Below are 27980 nucleotides of genomic sequence, written 5' to 3'. Positions count from 1 at the left end.
TAAACAATATTGTTCTTTACAGCATCGGATTTTCTTTTCACCACCAGACACATCCACAGCTGAGTGTCCTTTCAGGTTTGGCCCAGCCGCTTCACTCTTTCTGGCGCTACTTGGAAATACCCTCTGCTCTTCCCCAGTAGCATATTGGACACCTTTCGACCTGAGGGGCTCATCTTCCGGCGTCATATCTTTTAGCCTTGTGATACGTTCCATGGGGTTTTCTTGGCAAGAATACTGGAGTGGGTTGCCATTTCCTTCTCCAGTGGACCACATTTTGTCAGAACTCTCTGCCATGACCTGTCCGTCTTGGGTGGCCCTGCACGGCATAGCTTATGGCTTCACTGAGTTACGCAAGCCCCTTCGCCACAACAAGGCAGTGATCCATGAAGGGGCTGAAAGTGGTACAATCCAAGAATAGCTGCACCATATGATTCTGCTGTACATGTAGATCAGCTCTGAGGGTGTCTTCCTTCCTCGGCTTTTTCCAAAAGCTGATACATTATGCATGTTGCACTTTTGTTTGGAATGTAAGAATTCCTTATTAAAATGTAATAGCAAATGGCTAGTATGTGTAAAGAAAATTACTTAAGGCTGCACTCTCAAAAAACCATAAGTGCTCCTGGTGCAGAGTGGCATAGTGGGGTCATAATGGTGGTGCAGCTCCAGTTCATTTCCAATTGGGATTGGGAGGGCAGGCAGTGTGTATGCACAACCATAGAGCTCTCCCTCTCAAGCAGCGGTCCTGGCAGCACAAAGAACCTGTGTAGTTTACCCCCTGCCATGCACCTGCCCAATTCTGGCTTCAGAATGGAAGGCCCCTCCTTCAATGGGTCCTGTTCCTCAACAGCACAATGGTTGCTACCTGATTACTTTCTAGGAAGATCGCTGGTGAATAAGCAGAGGGCAGCAGCCTCCACTCCCTGGGCCATCCCCGCTGCATCAGAGGGTGGTTAAACAAACAGGTGGCAGCAGGAGGAGGAGGAACCTGTCGGTTGTGGGCCCCCTGCTGAGGCATGGGCCCCGGCAGGTGCCCACCCATGCCGACCTTTGATGCCAGCCCTCCACCTGTCTTCTGAACAAAGTGCCTCTGGTATACGCAGTATCACAGAGAGAGAAGAAGGCATCCTCACCTGTAGCGTTTTGTGCTGTGTACATATGTAAATAATGTATTTTGACATCCCTCTGAATAGGCAACCTGGTGCCCTGCAGATGTTTTGGACTAGAACTATCACAATCCCTGACCGCTAGCCATGCTGGCTGGGGCATATGGGAGTCGGAGTCCAAAACAGCTGGAGAGCACCAGTTTTCTTTTGACAGCATCTTCACTCATTAACTTTTTAGGTAAAAAGCTAACACATCTTAAAGTGTGTTCCTAAAATATCAAGCACGAATGTGTAGCTTGCAAACAGGTGCATCATACAGGTACACCTGTTCAGGAGCCCATGGCAGCTCCCTGTTAATGTACATTCACTGGCACATCCGGATTCACTCTGCGGAAAGTGTGAGAAGGCCTAGTTACTCAGAGTAAATCCCAGCATTCCTTGCACAAATCACAGATGCTTGGGAGGACAAGGCTTGCTTTGCCACTTGCAGACTGTAGCCAACTTCCTTGCTGGGAACTGTGGGACTAAATCAAGGTAGGGATCCTCTGGTCTGGGGGCGACATCCCCCCCCCCCAGATTCCAATCCAGCATTCCAGGATTCCCCAGATGGCCACGCCCCCTTTCCTCCCCAGCCACCATTGTTTACTGGTTTCCTGGCTTTTGCACAGTGTTTTTTCCTATTCTAAAAGGTTGAAATGCTTTGTGACTGGCAGTAAGAGCTTTAGGGCGCAATCCTATGCATGTTTAGACAGAGAAAAGGCCTACAACTTGTTGTAGGCCTTTTCTCTGTCTAAACATGCATAGGATTGCGCCCTAAACCTACAATATGCTGGTATTTTTTGTATTGTTGGCCTCACCCCTTTTGCCTTCAGCTCCACCTACAAGTGGAATGTGGCCCCCAAGAGCTTCTCTGAAATGGAATTTAACCCTTCGGCTGAAAGAGGTTCTGCACCCCTATTTTAGATGAATTTTGTGGGCTGGGCTGGGCCTGTCAGCTCAGGGTTTGAAAGAGAGAGGGGAACAGGGTACCCTTAACCTGGTTCCGACTTTGCCCTAACTCAATATCCTGAGGTAAGTGCTATAAATACATCTGCCCTGTGCGTGTACATGCCTCGTGGGATATACATGTATAACTCGTGGGCAAAAGTTATAGTTTCTTGGAAGTTCACAACCAGCTAGTAAAGTGGCCTTTGGGCCTTTGTGTATCTAGGGAGATGAACTCTTCTGTGTCGGACCCCCCAGTAGCTATCAGCTCCCTGCATGGGAGCAGCCCCGCTTGCCAAGCTACGAGAGTGTGCGGAAGAAGGATCGGCAACGGGAGATCCACCAGATGATTGCTGAAAGGTTTGGCTTGTGGGCAGAGGTCTCCCCAGAGGTGAGTCACCTGCAGTGAGGCTCTTTGAATGTGAAAATACCTCACCTAATCGCTGTTTAGATGCATAAAATTGTCCTGTTTGTGGGTCTTTATTTATGGAGCACACTCTAACGCTCTTTATTGTGATATCTTGAGACTCTGCTCTATCTTTTCAATGGCTTTTTTTTAATCTTGGAGGAAGGAACACAGTGTTCCAGGGGACTCCAGTGCTAAGCCACGTGTTTACATTCCGTCTGGTTAATGATTAATCCTGTATCTTTTGAAAAAAGGTAGCATTTCTGTCTTACCAAAGGAGCCAAAACAGATGGAAGGGCAGCCATGGAGAATATGCTTGCCCAAGCAAACCTTCCATGCACACTTTGCCATGCCTCTGCCATGCTAACTCTATATGCGAAGCGCTGACTCACATGGTACACAGTGCCACAAGGATGTTCATACGTGGGTGGATTGCTTACACAGGCAAGCGATTGGTCTGTGGCTGCTCTCACGTCTGAGAGACATCAGGACATGCAGAACCTGGCATCTCTGGTAGCTAGAATTAATTTGGATATCTGAAAGGATTTCAGCTGTTCCTCCTCCTCCTCAAGAACATGAGAAGATCCCTGCTGGATTGGACCAAAGTTCCATCTAGTCCAGCATTCTGTTCACCCAGTGGCCAACCAGCTGCCTGTGAGAAACCCACAAGGAGCTCAATAGCACCCTCCCGCCCATGTTCCCCAGCAACTGGTGCACATAGGCTTACTGCCCCTGATTCTGCAGGATTAGTAGCATTAATAGCATTATCCTCCATGAATTTGGCCAATCCCTTTCAAAGCTGTCCAATGTGGTGGCCATCACTACATCTGGTGGAAGTGAATTCTGTAGTTTAGCTATGTGCTATATGAAGAAGGACTTTGTTTTATCTGTCCTGCCTCTCCCACCATTCAGCTTCTGCTCTTGCCTGTTGCCAGTCCTCTAGCACATTCAGACTGCGAGCCAGACTTGGTCATAGGTCGCCTTGAGTCTTTTTTGATAAAGGTATGTAAGAAAAGATGATGATGTGAGCCACATTGAACATAGGAAGCCGCCTTACATTGAGTCAAGCCATTTGTCCAGCTAGTGCTGCACTGTCTACTCTGCCTGGCAGCAGAGGCATCAAGCAGAGGCCACATCTCGGTTTGCTGAGATCCTTTTAACTGGAGAGGCCAGAAGTGGAGCCTGGGACTTTCCGCAGGCAAAGCGTAGGCTCTGTCGATGAGTGTATGGCCCCGCTCAAATTGCAAGCAGTAGAAGGGGAATGTGTGGCCCTCCAGGTGTTGGACTACAACATCTATCAGCCCCATCCAGCATGGCCAGGGCTCAGAATGACGGGAGTTGGAGCGCAGCGACATCTGGAGAGCCACAGCTTCTGCCCTGTTCAATACAGCCTCCTAAATCCATTACTCTGCTCACTTCTTTGGATACTTCTTCCCCAACAGACCCCAGAGTAGGAGGCTGCACAAGTGACAATGATTTTTTGCCTTCAGGCTCATTGGTGCTGGCCGAAATGAATGAAGCAAGACCCGCGTGGGCTTCTTTGCTTTGGTGCCTTGAAGGGACCAGGCTCAACTTGATTTGCATCCTGGCTAGAAATATGAAACACTCTTAAGCCCCCATTCTAAATACATTTTTGGAAGACTTGCTGGTGTCAGTTGAACTCACTTTTAAATAATGTGGTTAGGGTTACAATGCAAGGGGCCTGTCTGCACTGCATATTGAAACCAGTGTTGAAAGGGTTGACTCAAGACATTTCACTGCCTGAGGCACAGGACAAAATGGCGCCCCCTCCCATTCCACCTACAGAAGCCAGCTAGAGTGATAGTTGCATCTTGCGGCAATACTGAAGATGGAACAGTGTCCTCTGCCACACCTGAAAGCAGCAAGCTAGCCTAGGGGGTGCAGGACAGGGGCTGCAAAGCCCATACAGCTCTGTCCTCTTAACATCTCACTGCTGCCTACCCTACCCCCAATGACCCAGCATCTGCCACCTGAGGCAGCCACCTCACTCTGCCTAATGATAGGGCTGGCCTGGAATGTTGAGCCTGTTGGACTGTCATAGGTCCCAAGCAAAGGATCCTGGGAATTCTCCTGTGAAGAGAGTAGTAACAAAGATTGTTCAGCGCCACCACCAAGCTGCCTCTTCAACGATTCTTTGAGGGGAGCTATGAGAAGCTGGAGACAATCAGACAGTGCTGGCGTCAGCACCTCACATCCTGGGGCAGCTGCCAGCTCCCCAGGACTACCAGTGGGGACCCTGGACTCCCCTTTATTTTTATTTTTCTGGCCTGGCACTCATCATACTTACTTCTGAGTAAACATGTATATGATTACACTGTAAGTCTGCTTGGAACCACAATCAGAAAAAACCTTCAGGTATTCAAATCCTGTTCCTTGTTCCTCAAATGGCCTTGAGCCTTACAACTTGCTTATCAAGGAGTAATAACGGTAGTCACCACCCTTACTGCCACTTACAATTTATATGGCACACTTAAAGTGCTTTCGGAAGATAGGTGAGCTCTCACAACAACCCATGGTCTTGATAAGGGAAGGCCCAGAGTGGATAAACAGGAGTACGTGTTGGAATGAATGTTATACCTTGAGAATTTCTACTTCAGGTCTTTGTACCACCCCCAGCACCCCATCTCCCATTTCTTCCCTGAGATTTATTTTCTCTGGACTCTGAACCATGAGAGATGACCATGGGGAGGGAGGGGTTGACTGCTGGTCTCATTGGAATGCTCAGGATATGATAGTTTGCCAAAGAAGACAAGCTTGTAAGTCCTTGGGGCAGGACATGCTACTGCAGGAAAATAGGCTCCTTTGTTAAGGGCTCAGAAAGGAATTTTCCCTCTGGTCAGGTAGACTGGACATCGTTACATAGCCAAAACATGGCATCCTATTTTGTGTTGTGTGTGGTTTGGAGATAGATTGATAGATAACGCACATCTGCTCATTGTCCAGTCACTAACTTGTCACATTCCTATTGAAGAAAAAAATCAGACATGGCCTAGCTCAAAGTCAATTTTGACCACTTGAATGTGTGTCCCCATGCATCCTTTCTCTGCTGTTTCTTACTAAACTTAACTTTTGACCTACAGGTATCTCTGGTCTTAGTGCCCATTCTCTCCGTGTGATGGTGGCCTCCCATTATAGGGGTTAACCTGTTAGCAACTGCCTGTGGCATGTCTGATTCCACCTCAGTGCTAGGGTAACCAAACGGAAAAGAGAACAGAAGCTCCTCTACTGTTTAATAGTTGTGCAGAAGATGGAATTTTGGCACATGCCACTTTTCTTACCCCTGCAGGACAAACTACCAACAGTTCCCTCTCCTACACAACTCTGAAAGAAATAATGCAGGAGTCCTTCTTGCCGCTTTAGTCATCTTACCCAGGGCGAGTGTTTGGTGTAACCACCCCCACTTTCTACCTCTTGTTCTCTTCTGTGACCTTTGAAGTGGTCCTTGCTGCCCGATAATTCTCTAATTAAGCAGATAACACCAAGAAAAATGGGCAAAGGTTTGTAATGGTTTGCTACCAAGGGAACTCTCAACAACAGGGCATCACAGCTAAGCCTGGCTCTGACAAGGGGACCTTAATAAATGTGTTTGTCACATTTATGTTTTACATTTTTCTATGCACATTTAACAGTCTTATGTATAGCCTAACAGCGTGTGACCAGGGCCATAAAGAAAAGCGGGCCAGTGTTCTCATGTAGAGCATCCATTTCTGGGAAGGTCACTATTTCACTGCTAGTAAAATTGGAGCAACTGTATCCAACTTTTAATCAACATGAGTGCTTGCACTTGTTGATCTGCCAGTTATCCCCTAAGCAAGAGCAAAACTAGATTAGCTTTCCCCAACCTCGATGTGTGGATTACAGCCCCCATAACCCCCAGTCAGCATGGCCGTTGTAGTCCAACACATCTGGAAGGCACCAGGTTGGTGAAGGCTGACCTAGGGAAAGCCCATTAAGAGTTGCTGAACGTCAGAGTGAAACAAACCAGTGGCAGCTCTGCATTGCAGTGGCCTCAACAGAAACCTGAACAGTCTTTACTGCCCATCTAGAACAAAATAAGGAAGGAGCCCATCTCACCTTCTTCAGGAGGGAGCTCTTCAATAGGGGTGCTGCTACCAAAAAGGCCTTGTCTCAAGTACCTGCCAATTAGCCTCTGAAGGTGGTGGGATGTGTAAGAGGTCCTCCAATGAAGTTTGTAAATTACAGGCAGGTTCATATGGAAGGAGGCAGTCGTTCAGATATCTTGGCCCCAAACCACGCAGCCCCTCCCTAGCACACCCACCTCCGATGTATGCATTGCTCAATGCGTTTGCAGAAGGGTCTATGCACACAGAGCCCCATGTATGTAGGCCCCTGTGTTGCCAAACTGACATCTAGTGGGATGAATGTGGGGGAGGCTGGTGGTAAACGGCTATGATGCTGAATCCCGCCGCATGTTCAACCAAATGTTTATATAGGACAGGGGTGGGGAACCTCTTGCAGCCCAAGGACCAAAGTCAGTTTTGGAGTCGTTCTGGGGGCCACATTCCAGTGGGGGGTGGGGGCAACAGGGGCCTGGCCATAGGCAAAGGGCTGCAGCTAAAATAGCAAAGTTACCAGCGCCCTGTGGCTTAGACCTCTTCATGCCAGTGACTCAGCCTTAGGAGAGGCAGTCCAACCTTTTCGAATGGGGAAAAACTGCACAAACCCCAGGAAACAACCCAATGATCAGTGTGTGTGTGGCCATCTGGAGAACTCCAGAGGGTGAGATTTGGTTCTCCACCCTGCCTTGGAATAGGGCAAGGCAGGGTGGGATCATGTATGATTCCTTTGGGAGGAGGTGTCACAGGCTCCTTCTTCTTTTTACAGTTACCGCCACCCTATGAGCAGGCCCTGAGGTATCCTGCAGCCTCATCAGGAATGGGAGCTGGTTCAGAGTTGTCAGCTGGACAGAGCTTGCCAGACATGCTCCAAGCTTCGCCCACGTACCAGATTCAAAGGAACACGTCGGTGTAGGTTGGTGCCTCAGGCTGCCTCTCTGACTGTGGCAGTGCTTGGGATGAGGATTTCATTTCCTGCAGCGCCGTCTGCCAAACCTCCCCCCACACACACACGCAACAGTAGCTGAATGAACCTCTCCAGTGCCACCACAAAGCCAGCCACGTTTTTTCACAACTGCTACAGCACTGAGAGTAAACACTGGACAATCTCCAGCTCCATCTGGAACTCAGCCTGCAGACAGCTACGCAATGGAACAAATTACCTGGGGATGTTATGGTCTCTCTTTCTCTCTTCTTTTTGAGGTATCAGAAGCTCAAGGAACTTCTGTCAGAAAAAGCAGAGATGTAGGGGATCCTGTCACGCAGTGTAGAGGGATGGAGTCAGTTACCTCAGGGGGGTACCTTGTTGCCCTAGGAATTGATAAGCCAAGCAGAAACACCACATGAATTTCCTTCTGCTCCTCTGGGAATCAAACATTGAACAAAGCCAGGGAGTGTGGACCCCCTTAAATAGCCAGAGCAAGACTTCCTACCCAAAGAGCATCCTTGGAGGAAGCTGTTCCATTAAAAAAAAAAAACCTCTGTGAGACCTGCCAGACCTTCAAAGTATTAAGCCTCAGAGGGAGACCGTTTCTGTTGGCTTTTTGGTCTTCTTAGAACTACCTTCCTAGGGCAGGGATTGGGGCCTCAAGTGACAGAATGAATGTATAGTGCCCTCCAGCCGTTTCCATCGACCCACCCCAGCAAGCTCCTTGGACAAATCCCAATGGGATTATTTTTCTTTTTTCAAATGCTGCAGGGCAGTTTTACAAGTCCAAACAAAAGATAAAAGGTTCAGCAGAGGGCAGGATCTGGAGCTTCTGCAACAAACTCCTCCACTCTTGGAATCCAAACAGCCTGAGGTTCAGGGCCAAGCCATAAAACCGAGAAAGGGTTACGGGCAGAGACTGGGAGTCTTCCCCCAGGAGGGGAGGAAGGTGGCGATCGCAATCTTTGTTCACTCCCATCATTGTTTACTCGGCTTGCTTGTCGACTGGAGCTCAGACAATCTTGTTAAGCTTAAATCTGATTTTTGCTATTTGGTTTTTTTTGTATTTGACAAACAGGGTTTTCAAATGTTGTTCCTCATGCTGTGTTTTAAAACTAAAGCAATCTGATCAGGAAATGTGTGGGGCCTCTTATCCAGTCCAACACTGTAAGTTACCAAAAATAAGTCTTTGTTTATTTACCAGATTCCTCTCTGTGAAATTGACAAGGTCCGAAATCACTCCATATAGTTAAATCCAGGCTTTGTCCTATTAGGGCCAGTGTAGACACATCACTAGATAACATTAACAACATGGGAAAGCAGCTGTGCAAATGCCTTCCCCCCCCTTTCAACCAGGTTGTTGGCACTGCTGTTAACCATGGTTACGTTTGAAGCAGGGTTTACTTTAGCCCAGTATCTAATCACAATTTCAGATGCTGCTTTGAGGGATTAGCTTTAACCAAGGTTTATTTAACAGATGTATATACTGCTTACCATATCCAGACAGTGCCATCCAACTGCTTAACTGTGGTTAAAAGGCAGAGAGGGGAATGGCAGTGGCCAGGGAGTGCACATTCCTGAGGTCGGCCTCCAGTTTTTAAACAGGGAGCCAGCATTGTATCGGCACCAGCCCTTAAGCCTCTGGACATCATTCAGCCCATGGAGAAGTAGGGCAGGGAATCCAGCCCCTGGACCAAATATGGGTCCCCACCCCAGCCTTAGAGAAACAAGCATTCATCTGTGGGGACAACTTCGTACCATAGATGAAACGCCTGGAACCAGCCATGGCATACATCCACTCAGAAAACCCTGCACTCCCATCTATTGCACATGAAAACCTACTGTACCACCCCACGGCTCACCTGATTTCCCTCTGCTTATCAGCTGAAAAGCACACAGGGTTTTCTGTGTGAATTTCTGGAGCAAGTGGTTACAGCTGGCAGCAGTTCCCTTACATCCACGTTTCCCAACCTGGTGCTCTCCAGATGTTTTGGATTAGAACTCCCAGCATTCTTGACCATTGGCCATTCTGGCTGAGGCTGCTTGGAGTTGAAGTCAAAAACACTGGAGGGCTGCAGGCTCAAGAAGGCTGCCTTACATCTAAAAACCAAAATGCAAAGAGCTGATAACCCAGTTCCAAAAGACAGAACTGAAACCAAATAAAAACAAAATCAATAAGTGAGCAGGAGATAGAAGTAATGCAGTGGATGTGGCCGAATACAGGATACAATAAGCATGAATGGCCAAGCTGTGGCACAGACAGGAGGGGCATGCAGTACTCCTGGATGCAAGCAGGATGGTGCACGGGCCTAGCTGTGGAACTGCATCAGGGCTGCACTCCTTACTATCCTGTGCTGCCACCTGCTCCCCAGCTCAGCAGACGGTTGAGTACCAAGAACCATGCAAAAGGCACTGGGGCTGCACACATACAGGGGCCAGCACTAGAGGACAATGTTTTATGTGTAGGATTTGATTTGTGGAACACTTACAAGACTGGCCACCATTGCAGAAGAATTTCAGAGTAATGAGCCGTAGAGATAGAAAATGGCCCAGAGGCTGACATGAGCCTCTACATCAGCAGCAAACAGCACAAAAATATCAGGTTGGATCCAGAATCTGCTTTCCATTGGCAGAAGGACTCCACTCAGGGAAGGGGCCTCTGCTGGATTTTCAGGAAACCCCCTTCCTGTACCACAGCTCACCCCGTTCAGCAGGGTTCCCTAACCCTCTGTGTAGCATTTTCAGGGGGCTGGAGGGGCTGCCAGGGAGAGGACGGGATAGGGAAGCCCTCTTCTGGCAGCCCAGTTACACGCACCCAAATCTGGATCCAACCCATCAAATTTGCAACCAGAATAAGCTATTCAGATTAAATATCTGCAGAATCTGAGTTTCCAGGCTGAGGTGTGAGAGGTTTAGGTACATTAATCTCCAGACATCCACCCACGTGGAGCTTGGGGTTGTTGGTTTTTTGCTTTGTTCATTAAAGTTGGGATTTGTTTTTGTGCATTTCGCAAGAGGTAGCTTTGGATGTTGCAGCAGTGATGTTTGAATGCATGCACCTACTTGCAAAGGTCTCCTGTATCCTGAGTCTGTAGTTGCTTGCTCTATATCCCACAATGCCACAACACTGTGGATTTCAGCAAGACAGAATAAACTGGTTGGGCACCTTCTGCTAGACAGCCACTCTAGCAGCTGCACTAGCTTACTTAATACATAATCGGCACCAGTGCTGCAAAATCTTTATTTCTCTGATGTGGGGGGCACATCACACCGACCGCACAAAGAATGCCGTTATGACATGTGCTTTCTGTACCCAGATCTGTATACATGGAAGATAAGGAGAAATAATTGTGTGTGCATGTAGATGTGCAGGCGGCTGTGTGAAATCCTCCGAGAAGGCTTGAGTAGCACAACATCCCAAGCCACTCCGAAGGTGAAAACCTAGCCCCACCCTTCCCATGCTGGTTGTAACCCCCACCCCAACAACACATGGCTGGGGAGATTTGCCCAAAGTGGCTCCCTGCAAATGAGAGGGGGTAGCCCTTGCATTTTGGAAAACAAACGCTGACAATATTTATTTCATTGGCAGTGCATTAAAGGTGCCCAAAAAGTGTATCGATATAACACAGTGGGCGCTCCAAGCATTTACTACCCTTGCAAATGTCAGCCAGCAGCAGGCGACTGAACAAAAGCCGCTCAGAACGACAGCGGCCTTCAGCCTTGTTTGTGTCAGGGCTCAAATCCGTCCGAGCAGTCCCTTGCCATCGTCTTGGGAGGCATTAAAAGTCTCAGAGCATGTTGACCAACTTGAAACTCCCCACCTCTGACGTGGGAACAACGTTGATGAACGTTTTATACAGCACAGCTCCTCTGGGTAGTAGGCAGATCACCTCTCTGCTCTCCTTGCTTCGGGGAGGTGGCACATAGACTTCCTTGGTGTATCGCACAATCCCGTCTTCGAGCGCATACAGCCACTTGTTGCGGCCCATCCCTACCTGGCACAGGCGAACAGGGTCACAATTAAAAAGAGAAAAGCAGCATCCGGAACAGAGGACACACTAGGTCCGATAGCGCATGTCATCCCTTTGGTCTGTTTTGCACACAGATAGCTAAACCCAAGGCTGCACTCCTGTGACAAAGGCTGTTTTCACAGCCACAGGATGTTGGGTCACATCATTGTCATGGCAGCAGGAAGCGATGGCCATACAATGCCAATCCTTCCTCACCCTGTAAGACTGGAAAAGTATTATTAAACTCATGTTGCCTGCCCTCTCCCATTCAATCTTCCTGTAAGATCATCTCTCCATTTTGCCCGCACACGTGTAATATTAGGATAAATCCACTGAATTATATATTGTGTTGCAACACAGTGCAAGGATGGGCAAAAGAGAGATCACTGGATGGCTTGCAGCAAGAGTCTTTAGCTGCCAACTGATTAACAGCAGCAAAAGCCTCCTCCCACCTCCCCTGCCAGTTAGAATTCCTGGTCTGTAGTATCTCAGATGTAGATTTGTACTTGTATATGCAGATCAGCCTTCCCCAACCTGGTGCCCTCCAGATGTTTTGGACAACAGCTCCCAACATCCCTGGGTATTGACCATGCTGGCTGGAGTTGATGGGAGTTGAAAACCAAAACATCTGGAGGGCACTAAGCTGGGGATGGCTGATGTAAGTCATCCTAGAGTATGTCTCATGAGGCACAGTGGGCAATTAGGTCCTCCCCCATGCCACCTTTTTGTATTTGGCTTCACCCCCAGCCACCATGCGCCTGGTTCCGGTTCATAGACTTTGGGGTGCTAGTAAAAAAACAGCAGTAGATCCCCACACCTGCTGCAATTGCTCATATGTGGTTAGCCAAACCTCATCCAAATGTCTATTGATAACTTCTTTCATCATACCTAAGGAGGGGGGGTCAAGGTCATTTGACTCTTATCTGCCTTAAAGAAGAGATCTGGGTTTGGCTTCTACAGGCTTGATTTAGAACCATATGCATTTTACCATTCTGCCAAGGTATTTCCTGGCATGGTTATATGCTTCATGTAAACAGACATGCATTCTTTCCTTCTTTCCAGAAACACATTAAAGACACCACAAGTTATGCCATGGATCAACAGGAAGCAGAACTCTGCTTTCTACATCTGTTGGTTCTTTGAATCTCCTGGTGACCAGAATTCATCTGCTGTACTTCAGTGTAACTATTACCCAGTTTTTCCAGATCAGAAATTGCGCAGTGTTTCCAATATACCCCACACCATTCAGATAATATGAAACTGAACTATATTGTGCTTGAATCCAATTTTCATTTAATACCAGGCAACAAAGCTTTTCTTTCTGATGAAAGGGCAATTGAAATACCATGAAACTATAGGGAGGAGGGCTTCAGTTGCTTGTTGTTAATATAATCAGTCCTCTATAAGCTTTAAAACAAGACAAATAAAGACACACGAGGTCACTGCTGCCCTGGGGTGAAAGAAATGATCTTGGAAGATAAAACAATAAATGACAATAAGGGGTTTATATGAATTCTGCCACTCAAGAGAAGCTTGGTGCCGAAACAGTACTAATTTCAGGAAAATGCACAACACTGTTAGGGAAACAAAAGCGTTGACACAGATGGAGCAAGCACAGTCTCAATTAAGCACTGTTGGAAATATCAAAGAGAAAAACTTACATGAGCCCCTGGGTGCCAGCGAATCAGTCGCTGTGTTGCCAATATGTTGCCTGCATGGACAAATTGTCCTGCAAAGGAGTTGGGCAAAGTAAGTAGCGAACATGAAAAACAAGCCAACCTCCCGCTACATATGCAAACAAGCTGAATAGGGATTGTTCCACAGGACAAAAACTAGCCTCCTATAGCATTGTTCCTTATGAAGTGCCACCAACTGGAGATGACTTAAGAGCACACAAATTAGACAACAGATGATTCGTTTCTAAAATGACAGGCCTAGGAGTCAAGATCCCCCTGATCTCAGATATATAGGCCTGGATGCATGTGGCTACCCAGTGGTGAAAGGCACTCTGCACATACCCAAAGGTATTCTTTTCTTCACGGATTCCAGGACTAAGCCCTGCCTGAAATTCTGGTTTTCTGAACTCGCAACCTAAGTTAATATTCACTACATTCAGCTATTGCAGGACTGGCTTCTCAAGGTTTCAAAAGAGGAAAATGCCGATTTTCAGTTACCCAGAATCCAGGTCAGGGTAATTCAACATCTTATTAATTAAGTTACGACCTGGAGGCCTGTGCTGTAGGTTGGCGAGGGGAAGTTTTGGGATTCCCACCATGAGCAGCACAGCAAGTGGAGGCGGGGGGCATTATCTGGGACAGCAACTGTTTCCCTTGTTTTTGTCGAATGGGGAAAGCATGGTGGCCCTTCTGGGGCTGTTTACACCCCCCCTCCATTAATGCAAATTAAGGGGAGGTTTTTACCATTTCTAACACCTGTTCTTACAGGCGGGCCCTGCGTGTACAACCCTTGTTAGGAGGGCTTTGGGGTTCTCTCTCTTTAGACAAACAGAAACCCCGACCTAGTCTGTGGGCGACCTTCTTTCACTGCCACCAGGGGGCCATCAAGCCTGCTATTAGAAGAAACCAGTGGGACCTGCAACATAATGTTGCCAGGGACAATGCTGCTGTTCAGGGTTCCAGCCAGCCATGCCCTCTTCAAAGATGCTCCATTCCATTCTCCCTCCATCACCACTTTTCCGTTCCTCCACCCCCAGTCCGGACATTCAGCATTCTAGGCCCAGTGAGCATGCTCAGTCCTCATTGGGGTGTTTGGGCATTCCCCCCCCCCAGTATTTTTTAAAATGTTTTTGTTTACTTCTGCAAACCTCAGGGTTTTCCTGAGCATGCTGATACCTCCCTCTTATTTCTCAGTGGCCCTCTTTTGGCTAATCCTGCTGGCACTCATCAGCTGAGTTTTCTATTAGAGACAGCAATGATATAAAGCCATCAGTGTACATGAAGCTTTACAGAGTAAAGTGCTCTGCTATTTACCAAGCTTACATTTCACTTCGCTTATCAAGGCTCTCCCTGCTGCACAGCTCCTGAATTGCACCCCAAGGAGCAGTGAGATTAATACAAGCACAAGTTTTAATTAGCAGTACTCTGCTCCGTAAGAAGTAGGCAGAAGAACCCTGTGATTGGCCAGCTTAATCCTGCCACCTGGCGGTCAGTTTCAGAACAAACAGTCATCCCTATACAGGGATGCCTGTACAGCCAAGCCATTGACTAGCTCCAAGGTGGGCATAAAGTACATCTCCAAGTATTCTGGACTTCAAGCATTACTGGCCATTGGCCATGCTGGCAGGGGCCTTCTGAGAGCTGATGTCCAAAACATCTGGAGATCTACCTTCTGCCCACCCCTGGGCTAGCCAACAGCAAGAGAACCAGGGTGGCGTAGCAGTTAGAGTGCTAGACTGTGACCTGGGACAGCCGAGTTCTAGTCCCCATCCCGCTATGAAGCTCTCTGGGTTACTTTGGGCCAGTCACTGATTCTCAGCCTAACCTACCTCACGGGGTTGTTGTGAGGATAAGATGGAGAGGAGGACAACCATGTAAGTCGCCTTTGGTTCCTTGCAAGAGGAAAAAAGGCAGGCTATAAATGTAATTAATAATAATAATAATAATAATAATAATAGACTGGGAAGCAGCTGCAAAGAGAGCAAGTGACTTACCCTCCAGTTTTTTGAAGCCGTAGCGTTTGCCAGGACTTTTCCCCCCAAGATTTTTGGAGCTGCCTCCAGATTTCTTTGATGCAAACCTCACTGCAACTGCACTTAGCAGAGGAACTGTGTCCAAGAGAGAGAGAAAGGAAAACTGCTCAAAACTGACAAAGGTTTAAAGAGGGAAAGAAATCATGCCAAACAATTAACACTCAAGATTATAATGTTCTTAGAGAGTTGAGAGAGATGGTCAGTGCACTAGTGAAGAGCATGAGCTGCAAGCCAGCAGTTCCCAGCTCAAATCTCAATTCAGCAAGGAGCTCTCTGGGAGACTTTTTAGAGACAGACACGAACAATGGCTGGCTTTTATATTTTCAAAGGGAGGGTGGCCATGCCCTCTTCGTGCCAGGATTCTTTGGTGCAAAGCAAGAGCTTTTGCACTGGGCACAAGTTAGCCTACAAAGAGGTCTGTCCTAGAAACGCCATCTTAAGACTGTCACCTGCCGCAGACTGGAATTCCATTGCACCCCTGAATGGGCAACAGCCCACCTCCCCTGCCCATCTAGCCTAATTCTAAAGATGAATTCTGTGAAACTTACGAACTAGCTCACTACTTTGTGACATTTACAGAGCAATCCAATGTATGTCTATTTAAGAAATAAGTCCCACTGCGTTCAGTGTGGCTTACTCCTAGATACCTGGGTACAGGATTATAGCCTGAGTTGGTTTCAATAAAGGTAGTATGATACTTTTGTTTTTGGGGGGTGGGCTTCCGAAACGGCCAACATAGCTTGCCTACATTTTTGTACACCAATATGTAAAGGTGACCAATATTGAGGCAACAAATGGTCAGTCTCGTAAATCAGCTCACACAAGTAACTAGCCTGCAAAAAAAAAAAATTACTAGCCTGCTAGCAGCCTGTATTTATAGGCTAGTTGCAGAGACAGGGTAACAGAGCCAGGATAGAGACACAGGCTGTTTAAGCCTCCTAGGCTAGTAAAACACAGGATACTAGTCTCTTAGGATGCAATCCTATGCATGTTTAGACAGAGAAAAGGCCTACAACTCCCAGCAGTTTAGAAAAGGCCTAGACAGAGAGAAGGCCTACAACTCCCAGCATTCCCAGCTTTGCTGGCTGGGGAATGCTGGGAGTTGTATGCCTTTTCTCTGTCTAAACATGCATAGGATTGCACCCTTAGGCTAGTAAAAAAATTGACTTCTATCAAGCAGGCTGGTGGAGGAAAGATGGATTACCCTGTCCCTACTCTACCAGCCTGCTGCATTTCTGTGCTAGTCAAGGAGGAACGGTATCCGAGGAAACATCTCGCTCTGAGGGGATGGGAGAAATGACAGATTAAGCTTGAACTCAAGAGAAACTGAAGAGAAGAGAGGAGCAGGCCAGCAAAGAACAAGCCAGCTCAGGATTACAGATGTAGTGCAAACTGAGCACAATGGGCTCCAGTATATCCCCATCCATCTGGGCAACTGAATCAAGCATCACCATCATGCTTTTTTCCTCCTCCCTCTCAGTCCCTTTCCTTGTGTCTCATATCTTTTTAGATTGTAAGATTGTCTTAATTATTGACTCTTGTACGCTACTCTGGGAGCCTTTTCTCTGAAGTGCGGGATCAAAATGCTTTGAATACATATAAATAAATAATGCTCACACACGACAACACCACAGCACTTTGCATTAACTAATCCTGAATAACTACCACCGCATATTTCCATGCTCATAATCACTACCAGAGACTAGAATTGCTGCGCAGTGAGCCACAAACGTCCTTTGAAAGGACAAAAATCCACCCTTTCGCAATGTTAGCCCCTCTGACTGCAAGTAGGATCACATTTGTGGGAATGGTGTTAGAAGAGTGTAAAGATGCAAATGATGATCTACCTTAAGTTATAAACCCTTAGGACATATAACAGTGGTGGATCCTCAGCACACATGCACGCACACTGGGAAGTAACCCCAGTTGACATCAATAAGACGTCAGAGTAAACAAAATAAGACCGAGCCGAGATCAATGAATGCAACCGATTTCTTGAACGTGTATTTTGACGACACCGTCATACCCACAGTCGGGGTGGTAAAAATATGGGATCTTGACCAAGGGTGAAGCAGGGAGTCTAAAAGCCCAATCATCAGGGCAGCCAGGAAGTATTTAGCAGCTTCCAGGTGACATTCTTATGGTGCCATCGCCTGCTTCATTCACAACAAGAGCCTGGGTGGGGGTGGGGGGGCACATGACATCATCTTCTACTCATGACCCTCCTGCGTTTTCTCACTTCTTTTTCCTTACCACAGAAAATCTATTAAGGAGAAAAAGATGGAGCAGCCGCACCATGCCTTCTGATTGCTAGTGTGAGGAGCCCTGCCTGGAGCACCCAGGATCTCTGGATAATTTGCAATAGAATGCAAAGGTGTCTGGTCCCCAGCTGTTTAACGGTAAATTAAGATTGCTGAAACAACACAAAAAGCTTGGGGGAAGAGAATTAGGAGTAGGTTCTTGTGTGCAAAAGGACTGCAAGATCAGTTCTGGTACTGAAAACAAATTCCTGTGCCAAGTATGTGCTCGGTCACCCACCCACACTGAGCCACTATTCTGCACCTGGCTCTGAATGACGGATCTTGGGGTTCTAATAAAAAATAAAGTAGATCCCACAAGCCAGAAGTCTGCCCACTCTGGATCTAGAGAATACGATGAAAAGCAAAGAAAGTCACATTGAAAAATGCAAAAAAACGGACCAACCAAAATGTCACAAAACAGCAAGCTTTTGAGTTCTCCAGAACTCTTCATCAGGCTGGACATTATGCAAAATGGAAGAGGGGGAGGAGGAAGAAGGGGGAAGAGGCGCAGTGCTTTAGCATAGCACGCTTACCTAGGAATAAGTCCCATTTAACCCAGTCGGACTTCCTATGGAATTAAACACATGCATCGGATTGGGCCAGCGGCCACTTTAGGGCCAAAACAGCCATTACTTTAAATGTGTGTCTAGCATCTATGCCTTTTCATTTTTACTCCAGAGTAGGCGCAGGGGCCCCGATCCGGATCTGAAAAGCCCCCTACTCCCCGCTCTCCACAGTAAGGCCCCAATCCAGACCAGAGGCCCTGAGCCTACTCTAGAGTAAAAATGAAAACAACAACAACAACCGTAGAGCTGCTAGACACACATTTAAAACGATGTCTGTTCCGGCCCAGTGAGTGGCTGGCCACGGGGCTGCAGTAGTTCAGGATTCGCCGCTACAAACCAGCCCCGCATCCTCCCCGCCCCTTCTGAGAGTTCGGCCGCCTTTGCGCCCCACTTCCCAGGGCTGGTCGCCCGCACCGACTCACGTGGCCTGCTGGCCGCCGGGGCCGGGGGAAAGAGCCTGCCCAGCAGCGCCGCCATTCGACCTTCCCTCCTCCTAGCCGCCCCAGCCCGTTCCGCATCCGCCGGGCTTCCGGATCCGGGGGCTGCGGCGCGAAGCGGTGGATTTGAACGAGCCGCCGGCTGCGGGGCTGCGGCGCGGTTCTTTCCCAGCCGAGGAGGAGGGCGCCGGGTCAGCCTGCCGGGGCAGAAGAAGAGCGGACGCGATGGGCGGTGAGACAGAGAGCGCTGTGCCGCTCACGTCTGTGCTAGGTGATTTCTAAGCGGAGAGGTGCCGGGGCTGGCTCGAGCCTGCCTCCCGCCCATGCTAACTGCCAAGGCAATCTTGTTCCTTGTTACCAAGCAGCTAGCTGGGAGCAGGTTGCGACTGTACCTGTGGTGAGGAGAGGGAGAGGCGCTCTGTACGTGCTCAGAGGCAGTCTCCTTTCGTATTTGTCATATTCCTAGACTCGGGGCTTTCGCTGAAAACGAGGTTCTGAGGATGAGATCTGATGAGCACTGGCGCAATGTAACTCTTAAATTTAAGGCTTTAAGGGCCAATCCTGCGCATGTTTAGACAGAAAGAAACCCCTGCAACTCGCAGCATTCCCCAGCCAGCTGCAACTCGCAGCATTCCCCAGCGATTGGGGCTGTTTTCTGTCTAAAAATGCATAGGATTGTGCCCTGAGGCTTTTTCCTGGGAGTAAGTCCAATTGAACTCAGTGGAAATTGTTTCTGAGTAGACGTGTATAGGATTGTGCTGTAAGTCTTAAATGTTCAGAACTATCTCACTACAGCCCACTGACAAGCTGAGTCCTTGGCAGGCTCTTAGGTGGGACCGGCTTGTCTCACCAGCGTTTTAGTTTAGTGCATAAAGCCACCAGTAAGGTGACCTCCACATCAGGGGTCAGCCTGGCCCCTGAAGTTACGAGATAGGCTTGAAAATCAGAAGGGTTCGTTTTAAAAGAAACCTGGAGTTTGCTATGTGTGTCGTCTGGGGTCACTTGGGATGCTAGATAAATCTTTTCAAACTAGGAGCATGTTCCAGAATAAAAATCTTGAAGCTGAGGTGACTTATCTGGAATACGGGTCATTACATAAAAAGACCTGAATGGGCCTGTTTTCACAAGCAGTTGCCTTATACCAAGTCAGCCCAAAGGTGGAGCTAGGCAGCAGCTCTCCAGGGCTTCAGACAACGGGCGTCTTTGCCAGATGTAAAATTTCTGGAAATTTTGAAGCTATGGGGGAAAAACAGTTTGTTTTTCTGGGGGAAATGGAAATTTTAGGAGAAACTGAAATATATACTTACTCTCTTATAAAACCTAATCTTATTTTACTGCTTTATCAACATAACTTGCATCATTTATAACTTAGCATATACAATGGTACTGTTTGGCAATTCTATGAACTTTAAAGAGCAATGTTATGCATCTTTATTTGGAAGTAAGACCCACTCTGTTTAGTGGGGCATACTGCCACATCAGCATGCATAGGATTGTAGCCTCAAAAGTATGAATGCCTTGGGGTGCAATCCTATTGTTTCCACCCGTCCAATGCAGAGTGGGAGGCATGTCAGAGACCATCTTTGCCTCCCCCTCCTCCCTCTCTGCATTTTGCTAGACAGGGTATCTTGCCTGTCTAGCTGAGGCGTTTCAGAAGCAGAGGGAAGGAAACTGGAGAGGCTTAAGGATAGCTCGAATCTTGGCCTCTCCTGTCTCCTCCTCACCCACCGAAACGCCCCCTTTCCTCGTCCTCCAAGGTCGAGTCGGTGCGGTTCTTTCCGCACTGGTGGGGAGGGGGGCTGGAGTGCGGATTCCCCCCTCTGAGTGTGCAGTGCTCTCTCCAACCTCAGATCTGGGAATCCAAAATATCCTATGGCCCCTCATGCTGTCTAGGGACCATAGGATTGCTCCCTTACATTGCAATCCTATACATGACTACTTAGAAGCTACTATACATGACTACTGAACCCTATTGAGTTCAGTGGGATTTACTCCCAGTTGAGTGTGTATAGGTTTGCACTCTTAGTTCTGTACTAAGTGAAAGGACCGCATATTGAGGATACTTGCTTCTAGTATGTACAAACTAGGGATGCTTCCAGTAGGAGGGCTCCTAGTACTACAAATCAAAGGGTGTTGTGCAGCCATTCCATCTTAACAGATATTTTTCTGGTATGAAAAAAGATGGAAGAAAAAGAAGGTTATGCACAGAAGATGACATCTGGGCACCCTGTAAAATTCCATGGTTGAGGCAGGGCAGTGGCAGAATAAATGCCTCATCAGAAAGCACCTGAGATCATGGTGCTTACAAGAAAGAAAGCAAAAATTCAAATTAAAATGAAGGTCCTGTATTCATCTCGGATTTGTATATTGTGTATGTCAACAGTATACACAGAAATTAGCAGTCTCCAACGGTGTAGATTGTCTTACATAAAGATTTTCATATTATACATCTTGACTGAGTAAAACCTTGTCTTAAAACTCATTTCTTTCATTCCAAAAGAAAAAAATATTTCATAGGAATGTTTTTTCAGTTCCCCCCAAATTTCCCATTTTTCCATTGGAAAAACTGCGGACGGGGGGGACTGTGGAGAAATAGTTTTTCCCTGATCTCTCCCTGCACCCCACCCCAATGCCTTCACTTCTACCTGGAGAAACCAAGGATTGAACCCAGAACCTTGTACATGCAAATCATATACTTTAACACTGAACTACAACCCTTCTCCACACCACAGGTTCATGTTTCTTAATAATGCCACTTTGAGGACTTGGAAATACAAGGCAACCACATAGTATATAATATATTTCACTTCCTTTATTTCAGGACAACATCATTCTAGATCAGGGTTGGGCAACTTGTGGCTCTCCAGATGTTTTGGCCTACAACTCTCATCATCCCTCACCATTGGCTATGCTGCCTAGGGCTGATGGGAGTTGTAGGCCAAAGCATCTGGAAAGCAACAAGTTGCTCACCCCAGTTCTAGAGAGTAGGTTTTATAGCTGAGCAGATTTCCCTCTGTCCCATGCAAAGAGTGAAGTTGTGCAAACAATTGGGTGGGGAGAAAGAAAGAGGGGCAAGAGAGAAGGGAGTGGCAGAGAGAAAAAAGGGTTGCCCCACCCACTGTTGTGTCTGGTCCTGCCCACACCTGACTTCGGTCCTGCCTACTGTTGGCATGCAGTTTCTCATAGATTACCCTTGAGAGGATGTGGCCCTCAAGAGAAAAAAGATCCCTGCTCCCGAACTAAACCGTTATGGTTCCTTTCCTTAGATGTGATCCTGTTCCACTGCACACTGCTCATTGCGTGAGGCTAAGCACCATGTTCCCAGAGTTGGGGGAGAGTGATGGTGAAGAGCTACCAACCTTTCACTTCCTAAGCACGCAGCCTCCAGAGCTAAAAACCACTCTCCAGCCTTCTCCAGAGGACAATGTGGTTGTGCTCTGCAGCTCAGACTCCGAAGATTCGTCCGTTCCCTCTCCTGCGTGGAAAAAGTCCTGCCTGGCACCAGATTTGGCCAGGGCCGCCACTCATATCGATGTGATGGCACAGCACAGCAGCGAGAGTGAGGAGGACGAGGATATTGTCCCCTTGGCTGAAAGGCTCAGGAGGAAATTTTTGGCTGCCAAACCTTCCACAATTAGTACTTCCTTTACTAGGATTCAAGAATGGAGCAACCAAGACTTGGCCTTTTCCAACGATGAGAAAGTGGCCACTGGTTGCTGGCAGCAGTTGCTACCCAGGGGCCATGACACCCAGAGCAAAGCTACTCCCAGGACTTGGGAACTGTCAGATAGTGACCCAGAACAGGCTCCGCTTGATCCCAAGAAACAACCTTTGCTCCAGCCTCCAGAGCATCTCTTTGACTGTCTGGTGCAAGATAGCAGCCATCAGGGCACGGAGGTAAGCCTGAAACCCCTCCCTCTCCAGAGAAATTCAAAACATGGCCAGGAGGAAATTGTCAAAGCCCGCCAGGCTGCCTTGCAGAGGAGGAAAGAGCAAGGTGCTCAGAAGGTGCTGCAGGAGCAGGAAAGAGAGAGGAAGAAGGCCCTTGCCAACCTGCAGAAGGCCCAGAGGCCGGAACAGTGTCTGAAGCACATTCAAGTAGTGCTCGATCCAGGTACTGCCCCTTCACTCTTAGGGGTTAACTGCCTCTCCTCCTGAAAGACCCCTGACCTCTGTCCCCACCTTAGGTTTCTTACAGGTCGAAGGTGGAGGGCAGGTGCTTACCACTCTGCAGTCCATGGAATGTAGCTGCGTGATTGAGAGCCAAGCGGTTCCCCGCAGTATCACCTGGAGAAGGAAAACTGGGCTAGCTCAGGTATGGGTGCGCATTTCCTGAAAGGCTCCCCCACTTCGTTCTGTTGTTTGCACTGAGGTTATAGTGGCAGGCTGATGATGAGTTGTCCATGTGGTGACATTGTTCTAAATAACCTATAGAACATCCTTTAAGACAAAACCTATCACATTCATAAAATGACACATCCAGCAATATCCTCCCTGTTATATACCTAGAATTAACCCAAGAGTTCACCACCACCAGCACCACCCCCAATTGTTAGAGCCTCATGCAATGTTCAATTTTGCAATCAAAGAAGAACGGGTCTTGAGATCTGTTGCAGCATTTGGTAAATATGGTAGAGGATTCCATTCAGAATCCTTTCAGTGGCCACTGAACATCAAGCTTTTTGACTGGTTTTTAGTAGCCAGTAAGAGATCTCCAGAATCTCACCAATTCCTAACCCTAACACTCCCATATTATTGCTCACAAAGTTTCCAGTACCAGAGAAAGATAAGGAGCTTGCAAAGAAGCTGAATTAATTCTTTTCATATATCTTCATTGCTGAAGATGTAGGGCAGACACCTGTGTCTGAACTGATATATCCAGGAAGGGAGTCTCAGGAACTGAAGCAAATAGTAACCAGAGATGAAGTTCCAGTTATTAACAAGTTGAAAACAAACAAATCACTGGGTCCAGATGGTACCTAATTGAGAGCTGTTAACTTAAATGTGAAATAGCTGATCTTCTAACAAAATGCATGTCCCTAAGATTGACCTCTGTGCCAGACGACTGGAAAGTGGCCAGTGTAACACCATTTTCTAAAAAAGGATCCAAGGGAGATCCAGGAAATTGCAGGCCACTTAGCTTATCATGCTTTATGCATGGTGTGGAGAAAGTGGATAGGGAGAAGGGTTTTCTCCCTCTCATACTAGAATCCAATGAAGTTGAATGATGGGAAATTCGGGATAGACAAAAGGAAGTATTTTTTCACACAGTGCATACTTAAACCATGGAATTTGCTAAGAGGTAGTGATCGCCACCAATTTGGACAGCTTTAAAAAGGGATTAGACAAATTCATGGGGGAGAAGGCTGTCAATGGATACCCATAGGTATCTGGTTGGCCACTGTGGGAATAGAATACTGGACCAGATATCCCTTTGGTCTGATTCACCACAGCTCTCGTTATGTTCAAACCATTACAAATGTCATGCCAAGGTGATGCATCTTCTGCAGCCACCCAGTTGGGCACTGTTTGACGTCTGGCTCTACTTCATCCCATTAGAGGAACAGCCAGTGTTAAGTCAATTCACTAAATAGTTCACTCATTTTGTGGGCCATATTTTCTACTTGGAAATGTTGGCTTCTCTTGTAGAAGATTATAGAAAATTCATAGCAGCGTACATATCATTGCTTTTTATTAACAGTAGTCATCGTCTTTGTATTCTACTTCCCCCTGTCTTCAATTTATGTTTGTGTCTGAAGGTTGAAGAAGACAACTTGACAGAAGAACCTAACATTCTAGTTCTAATGCTGCCAGAAGAGTTTGTTGCCATGGTTCATAACTATAAGCAGGTGAGGTCACTTACACTACGGTGTCTAGCCACCACCTGACAAGATGTGGCAAGAAAGGCAACATCTTAAAAAACAACTATCAATATCCAGTGTCTTTTAAAAGCCAATTGTTAGTGTATAGTAATGTGGCCCGCATATTGTGAATGCTTTGTTTAATTTTGAAAAGGTGTAAAGTACACAAACCTGAAAGCCATAGATGTGGTTTTGTTTGAAAGATAATTGGAGCTATACATAACTGGTTGGAGGCCGTGGATTTTTGCTTTGGCCCAAGAAGTTCCAGTCTCTCTTTCCTGGTGTTTGCCTTTTTTCCAGATTAGCATGGAAGGACCCACTGAGACTCTGCAGAGCTTTGTGGCTAATATCATGAAGAAAACCCCTGGGAAAACTCTGGCACTGGCTGTAGTAGAACTAGAAAAATATTTCAGGTTAGAGCTTACTTTTCACTGCTGAGAGTTTTAAAAATAGTTAACTGTTTTAAATCAGGGATGGATAGTTTCCACTCCTGGCAGGCTGGCCCCAAACATTTTTCTGCCTGAGGTGAAGGACAAGACGGCACCCCACCCCAATTCCACATACAGGGCCATACTTTGGTGCTGGCGGTGAGGCAGCATCCTCCACCACATTTGAGGGCAGCAGTCTAGCTTAAAGGGTGCAGAGTGGGCTGCACGGCCAGGCCCAGCGCCACACTTCTGGGTGCTGTTGGGCATCGTGCCACTGAAGGCCTCCGCCTCCTCCTTGCTTTTGCTGCCTGTCACTGCCTGGTCGCCTGGGAGTGGGCCCAAGGCACGGGCTATTAATGAATTCTTTGTCTCCTCAGTTTTAACAAACAGAAGTCGCAGAAGAAACTGCAACAAGCAGTGCAGAATGGCTGCAAGGCACAGGAGCAGGGCAAGCAAAGGCGTCGGAGAGGAAAAGCAAATTCAGGCCCAGAGCTATCCAGAGTGGATGTGGAAGAAGTGAGTGAGCTTGGAGCAGGGTGCTTTGTGTTGTTCTGCTGGCTGCCTCAGCCATAATTAAGATTCTCTCTCTCAGGAGAATGTCTTCAGGAAGTCATACCCCCCAAAGCGGGCCGATGGGTACCATGGTAATGCCTATTCCTGCAAAAGCATGGAGAGCGTTGGACTGGTGAAGTGAGGAGCGTGTGGAATGCAGTGGAGGCTGGTGGCTCTGGTATCAGTGGGGTGGTGAATCTGCTTGGGGTTTCAGCTGGAACCAATCAGAACTCTGAAGGAGCTATCCAAGGTGCAAAGCACCTTGGATAGCTCCTTCAGAGTTCTGATTGGTTCCAGCTGAAACCCGGACAGATTTGGTACCCCACTGACATTGGAGCCACCAGGCTTTACTGATGGAAAGCGGAGAGTGGGAAAGAGAGAAGAACTGATTGGAGACAGAAGGGGAAGGGAGAAAGGAGGGAAGGAGTGGCTACCATTGCCCACCTTGGCACTTTCTGCTCTGTATCTATGGTGGGGGGAATGGCTGAGGCAGCACAATTGTACTGTAGTATTCAATAGTACTTTGGGCAGCAGCGGTGTCTCATATCCCAAATGTAGGCTGCCTCACTCATGGTTAGTCTTTGCCTTTACAGGCCTTGGTGAGCCTGCAGCTTCACACAGGAGTCCAGGTTCAAGTTCTTGAGAGCTGGAAAGAACTTGGCGACTTTGCCAGCATGTTTACAAAGGCTGTGGCTGAAGCACCATTCAAGTAAGTGAGCAAATTGGGTGGAACTCTCTAGGATGACTTCCTGGCCACATCTCAACAGCTTCTCTTTGGGAAACTTCATTGGATATGCAGTCCATAGATCTTTCCAGTCGAGTGCCTTGCCTTCCAGTGGAACCTAAAATACTTGATTCTTAAAGTGGGGCTCGCTGAGCATTCCCTGGGTGGGTCTGAGAGGCACCCTAAGATAAGGTGCAGTATGTAGGAAGTCACAGTTGGCCCCTACGATTTGCTGCTGCCTTAATTTCAGATATTACTTGCGATCAGGAAGCATCTGTGGATTCCTGCCAGAACTGAACTTCTGCAAGCACCTGTTACGTTCCCCTGTCCCATCTCCTCCTAGCAGAAGCTCTGGTTCCGCTGGCATGTGCAATTTGCTCCCATTTCACTCCACCTCTAGGTTTCTGCCTAAGCCACCACCATCTTTCAACCACTACTCTTGTTACACAAAAGGGAAGTCCTGACATTTTCACAGCAGACTGACAGTGTCTTTGCTATAATATTTGAACTGCACTTTTGTGTTTGAAAATATGTGGTAAGCATGAATAGGAGCTACAATTGGCTAAGGCTCCTATGTGTGTTTAGTATACATTTAAGACACACATGTACTTTTCAGATGTTTGAGGAAAGACATGGATCAGCCTGTGTAACACAGTAACCCATCTTCTGCTGTGAAGCATGTGAAGCAGCCAGCTTCCTTGAATCAGGTTGGACTGTGAGCTTTTTCAGATGCTGTAACTATACGAGGATTTCCTCTCCTTGGTTTCTACTGTGACTAGTAGAAAATTTTGCTACAGAGAAGCAATGAGTTTCTTACTTCATTCTGTTGTGTTTCTCCTCTGCATCTTTTACAGAAGAGAACGAGATAAAACCAGCTTCTCCTTCTGCCTAGAGGGGGAGTGGAGTGGGGGTACAAAGGTGGACCGCTCTGGAAAGGGGCTGCTACAAGTTTGGAAGAGGCAGATTCAGCAGTTTAACCGGGTCAGTCTAGAGATGGCCAATGCTATTGTAGCCCGATACCCTTCTCCTCTGCTTCTGATGCAGGTAAGCAATTCTGCTGCCACAGTAGTACTGTATTCTAGGTTATGAGTGCTCAGTGCTCACGTACATGTGTGTGTGCGCATGCATGAATAAACTATAAATTATATGTATAATTACGCATAGAACCTAACAAAAAAGCCATTATTCCACATTGTTGTTCAGTCGTTAAGTTGTGTCTGACTCTTCATGACCCCATGGACCATAGCATGCCAGGCCTTCCTGTCCTCCGCTCTCTCCCCGAGTGTGCTCAAGTTCATATTCATTGCATCAGTGATGCTATCGAGCCATCTCATCCTCTGCTGTCCCCTTCTCCTTTTGCCTTCAGTCTTTCCCAGCATCAGGGTCTTTTCCAGGGAGTTTTCTCTTCGCATTAGGTGGCCAAAATATTTCAGCTTCAGTATCTGTCCTTCCAATGAGCACTCAGGGTTGATTTCCTTTAGGATTGACTGATTTGACCCCCTTGCAGTCCATGGGACTCGTAAGAGTTTTCTCCAGCACCACAGTTCGAAAGCATCGATTCTTTGGCGCTCAGCCTTCCTTACACTCCAGCTCTCATGGCCATACGTTGCTACTGGGAAAGCCATAGCTTTGATTAGACGGACCTTTGTCGGCAAGGTGATGTCTCTGCTTCTTACTGTGCTGTCTAGGTTTGCCATAGCTTTCCTCCCAAGGAGCAAGCGTCTTTTAATTTCATGGCTACAGTCACCATCTGCGGTGATCTTGGAGCCCAAGAAAATAAAATCTGTCACTGCTTCCATTTCTTCCCCTTCTATATGCCAGGAAGTGATGGGGCCAGATGCCATGATCTTAGTTTTTTTAATGTTGAGTTTCAAA

General features: G+C 47.4%; 3 protein-coding genes across 10 annotated transcripts in view; 2 read left to right on the top strand and 1 right to left on the bottom strand.

Moving 5' to 3' along the window:
• LOC146354021 (uncharacterized) overlaps nt 1-13052 on the top strand; it is a 40974-nt gene extending 27922 nt beyond the window's left edge. The window contains exons 4-7 of one of the 5 annotated variants that reach the window (XR_014788270.1): nt 2314-2478; nt 7360-7506; nt 8597-8685; nt 12591-12976. Coding sequence is in view for 3 of the 5 variants with exons in the window: in XM_084837987.1 (XP_084694113.1) it covers nt 2314-2478; nt 7360-7502; nt 8597-8685; nt 12591-12592 (399 nt within the window). In the remaining 2 variants the exon portion in view is untranslated. Of the gene's footprint in view, nt 1-2313; nt 2479-7359; nt 8568-8596; nt 8686-12590 lie in introns of those variants that run through there. The other 4 variants (XR_014788269.1, XM_084837987.1, XM_084837990.1 and 1 more) reach the window with 4 other exon arrangements.
• On the bottom strand, nt 11067-18612 carry MRPL27 (mitochondrial ribosomal protein L27). Its single transcript, XM_084837991.1, has 4 exons — nt 18526-18612; nt 15199-15312; nt 13190-13257; nt 11067-11513 (listed from the first exon to the last, which is right to left on the bottom strand). Exons 1-4 carry the CDS (start codon nt 18578-18580, stop codon nt 11307-11309), a joined length of 444 nt encoding a protein of 147 aa, XP_084694117.1. The 5' UTR covers nt 18581-18612; the 3' UTR covers nt 11067-11306.
• Nucleotides 17571-27980, top strand: part of EME1 (essential meiotic structure-specific endonuclease 1) — a 17151-nt gene continuing 6741 nt past the window's right edge. For 2 of the 4 annotated variants that reach the window (XM_084837982.1, XM_084837981.1), the window contains exons 1-8: nt 17571-17636; nt 21807-22654; nt 22728-22855; nt 24300-24389; nt 24702-24814; nt 25207-25345; nt 25975-26090; nt 26960-27149. In XM_084837982.1, the coding sequence (XP_084694108.1) occupies nt 21856-22654; nt 22728-22855; nt 24300-24389; nt 24702-24814; nt 25207-25345; nt 25975-26090; nt 26960-27149 (1575 nt within the window). In that variant the 5' untranslated portion in view covers nt 17571-17636; nt 21807-21855. Of the gene's footprint in view, nt 17637-18368; nt 18812-21806; nt 22655-22727; nt 22856-24299; nt 24390-24701; nt 24815-25206; nt 25346-25974; nt 26091-26959; nt 27150-27980 lie in introns of those variants that run through there. The other 2 variants (XM_084837983.1, XM_084837980.1) reach the window with 2 other exon arrangements.

This window comes from Heloderma suspectum, chromosome 2, assembly GCF_057233095.1.
Source record: "Heloderma suspectum isolate Gila_16-S chromosome 2, 16-S_ref, whole genome shotgun sequence".
Taxonomy (NCBI): domain Eukaryota; kingdom Metazoa; phylum Chordata; class Lepidosauria; order Squamata; family Helodermatidae; genus Heloderma; species Heloderma suspectum.
This window is presented reverse-complemented; position numbering and strand designations above follow the sequence as displayed.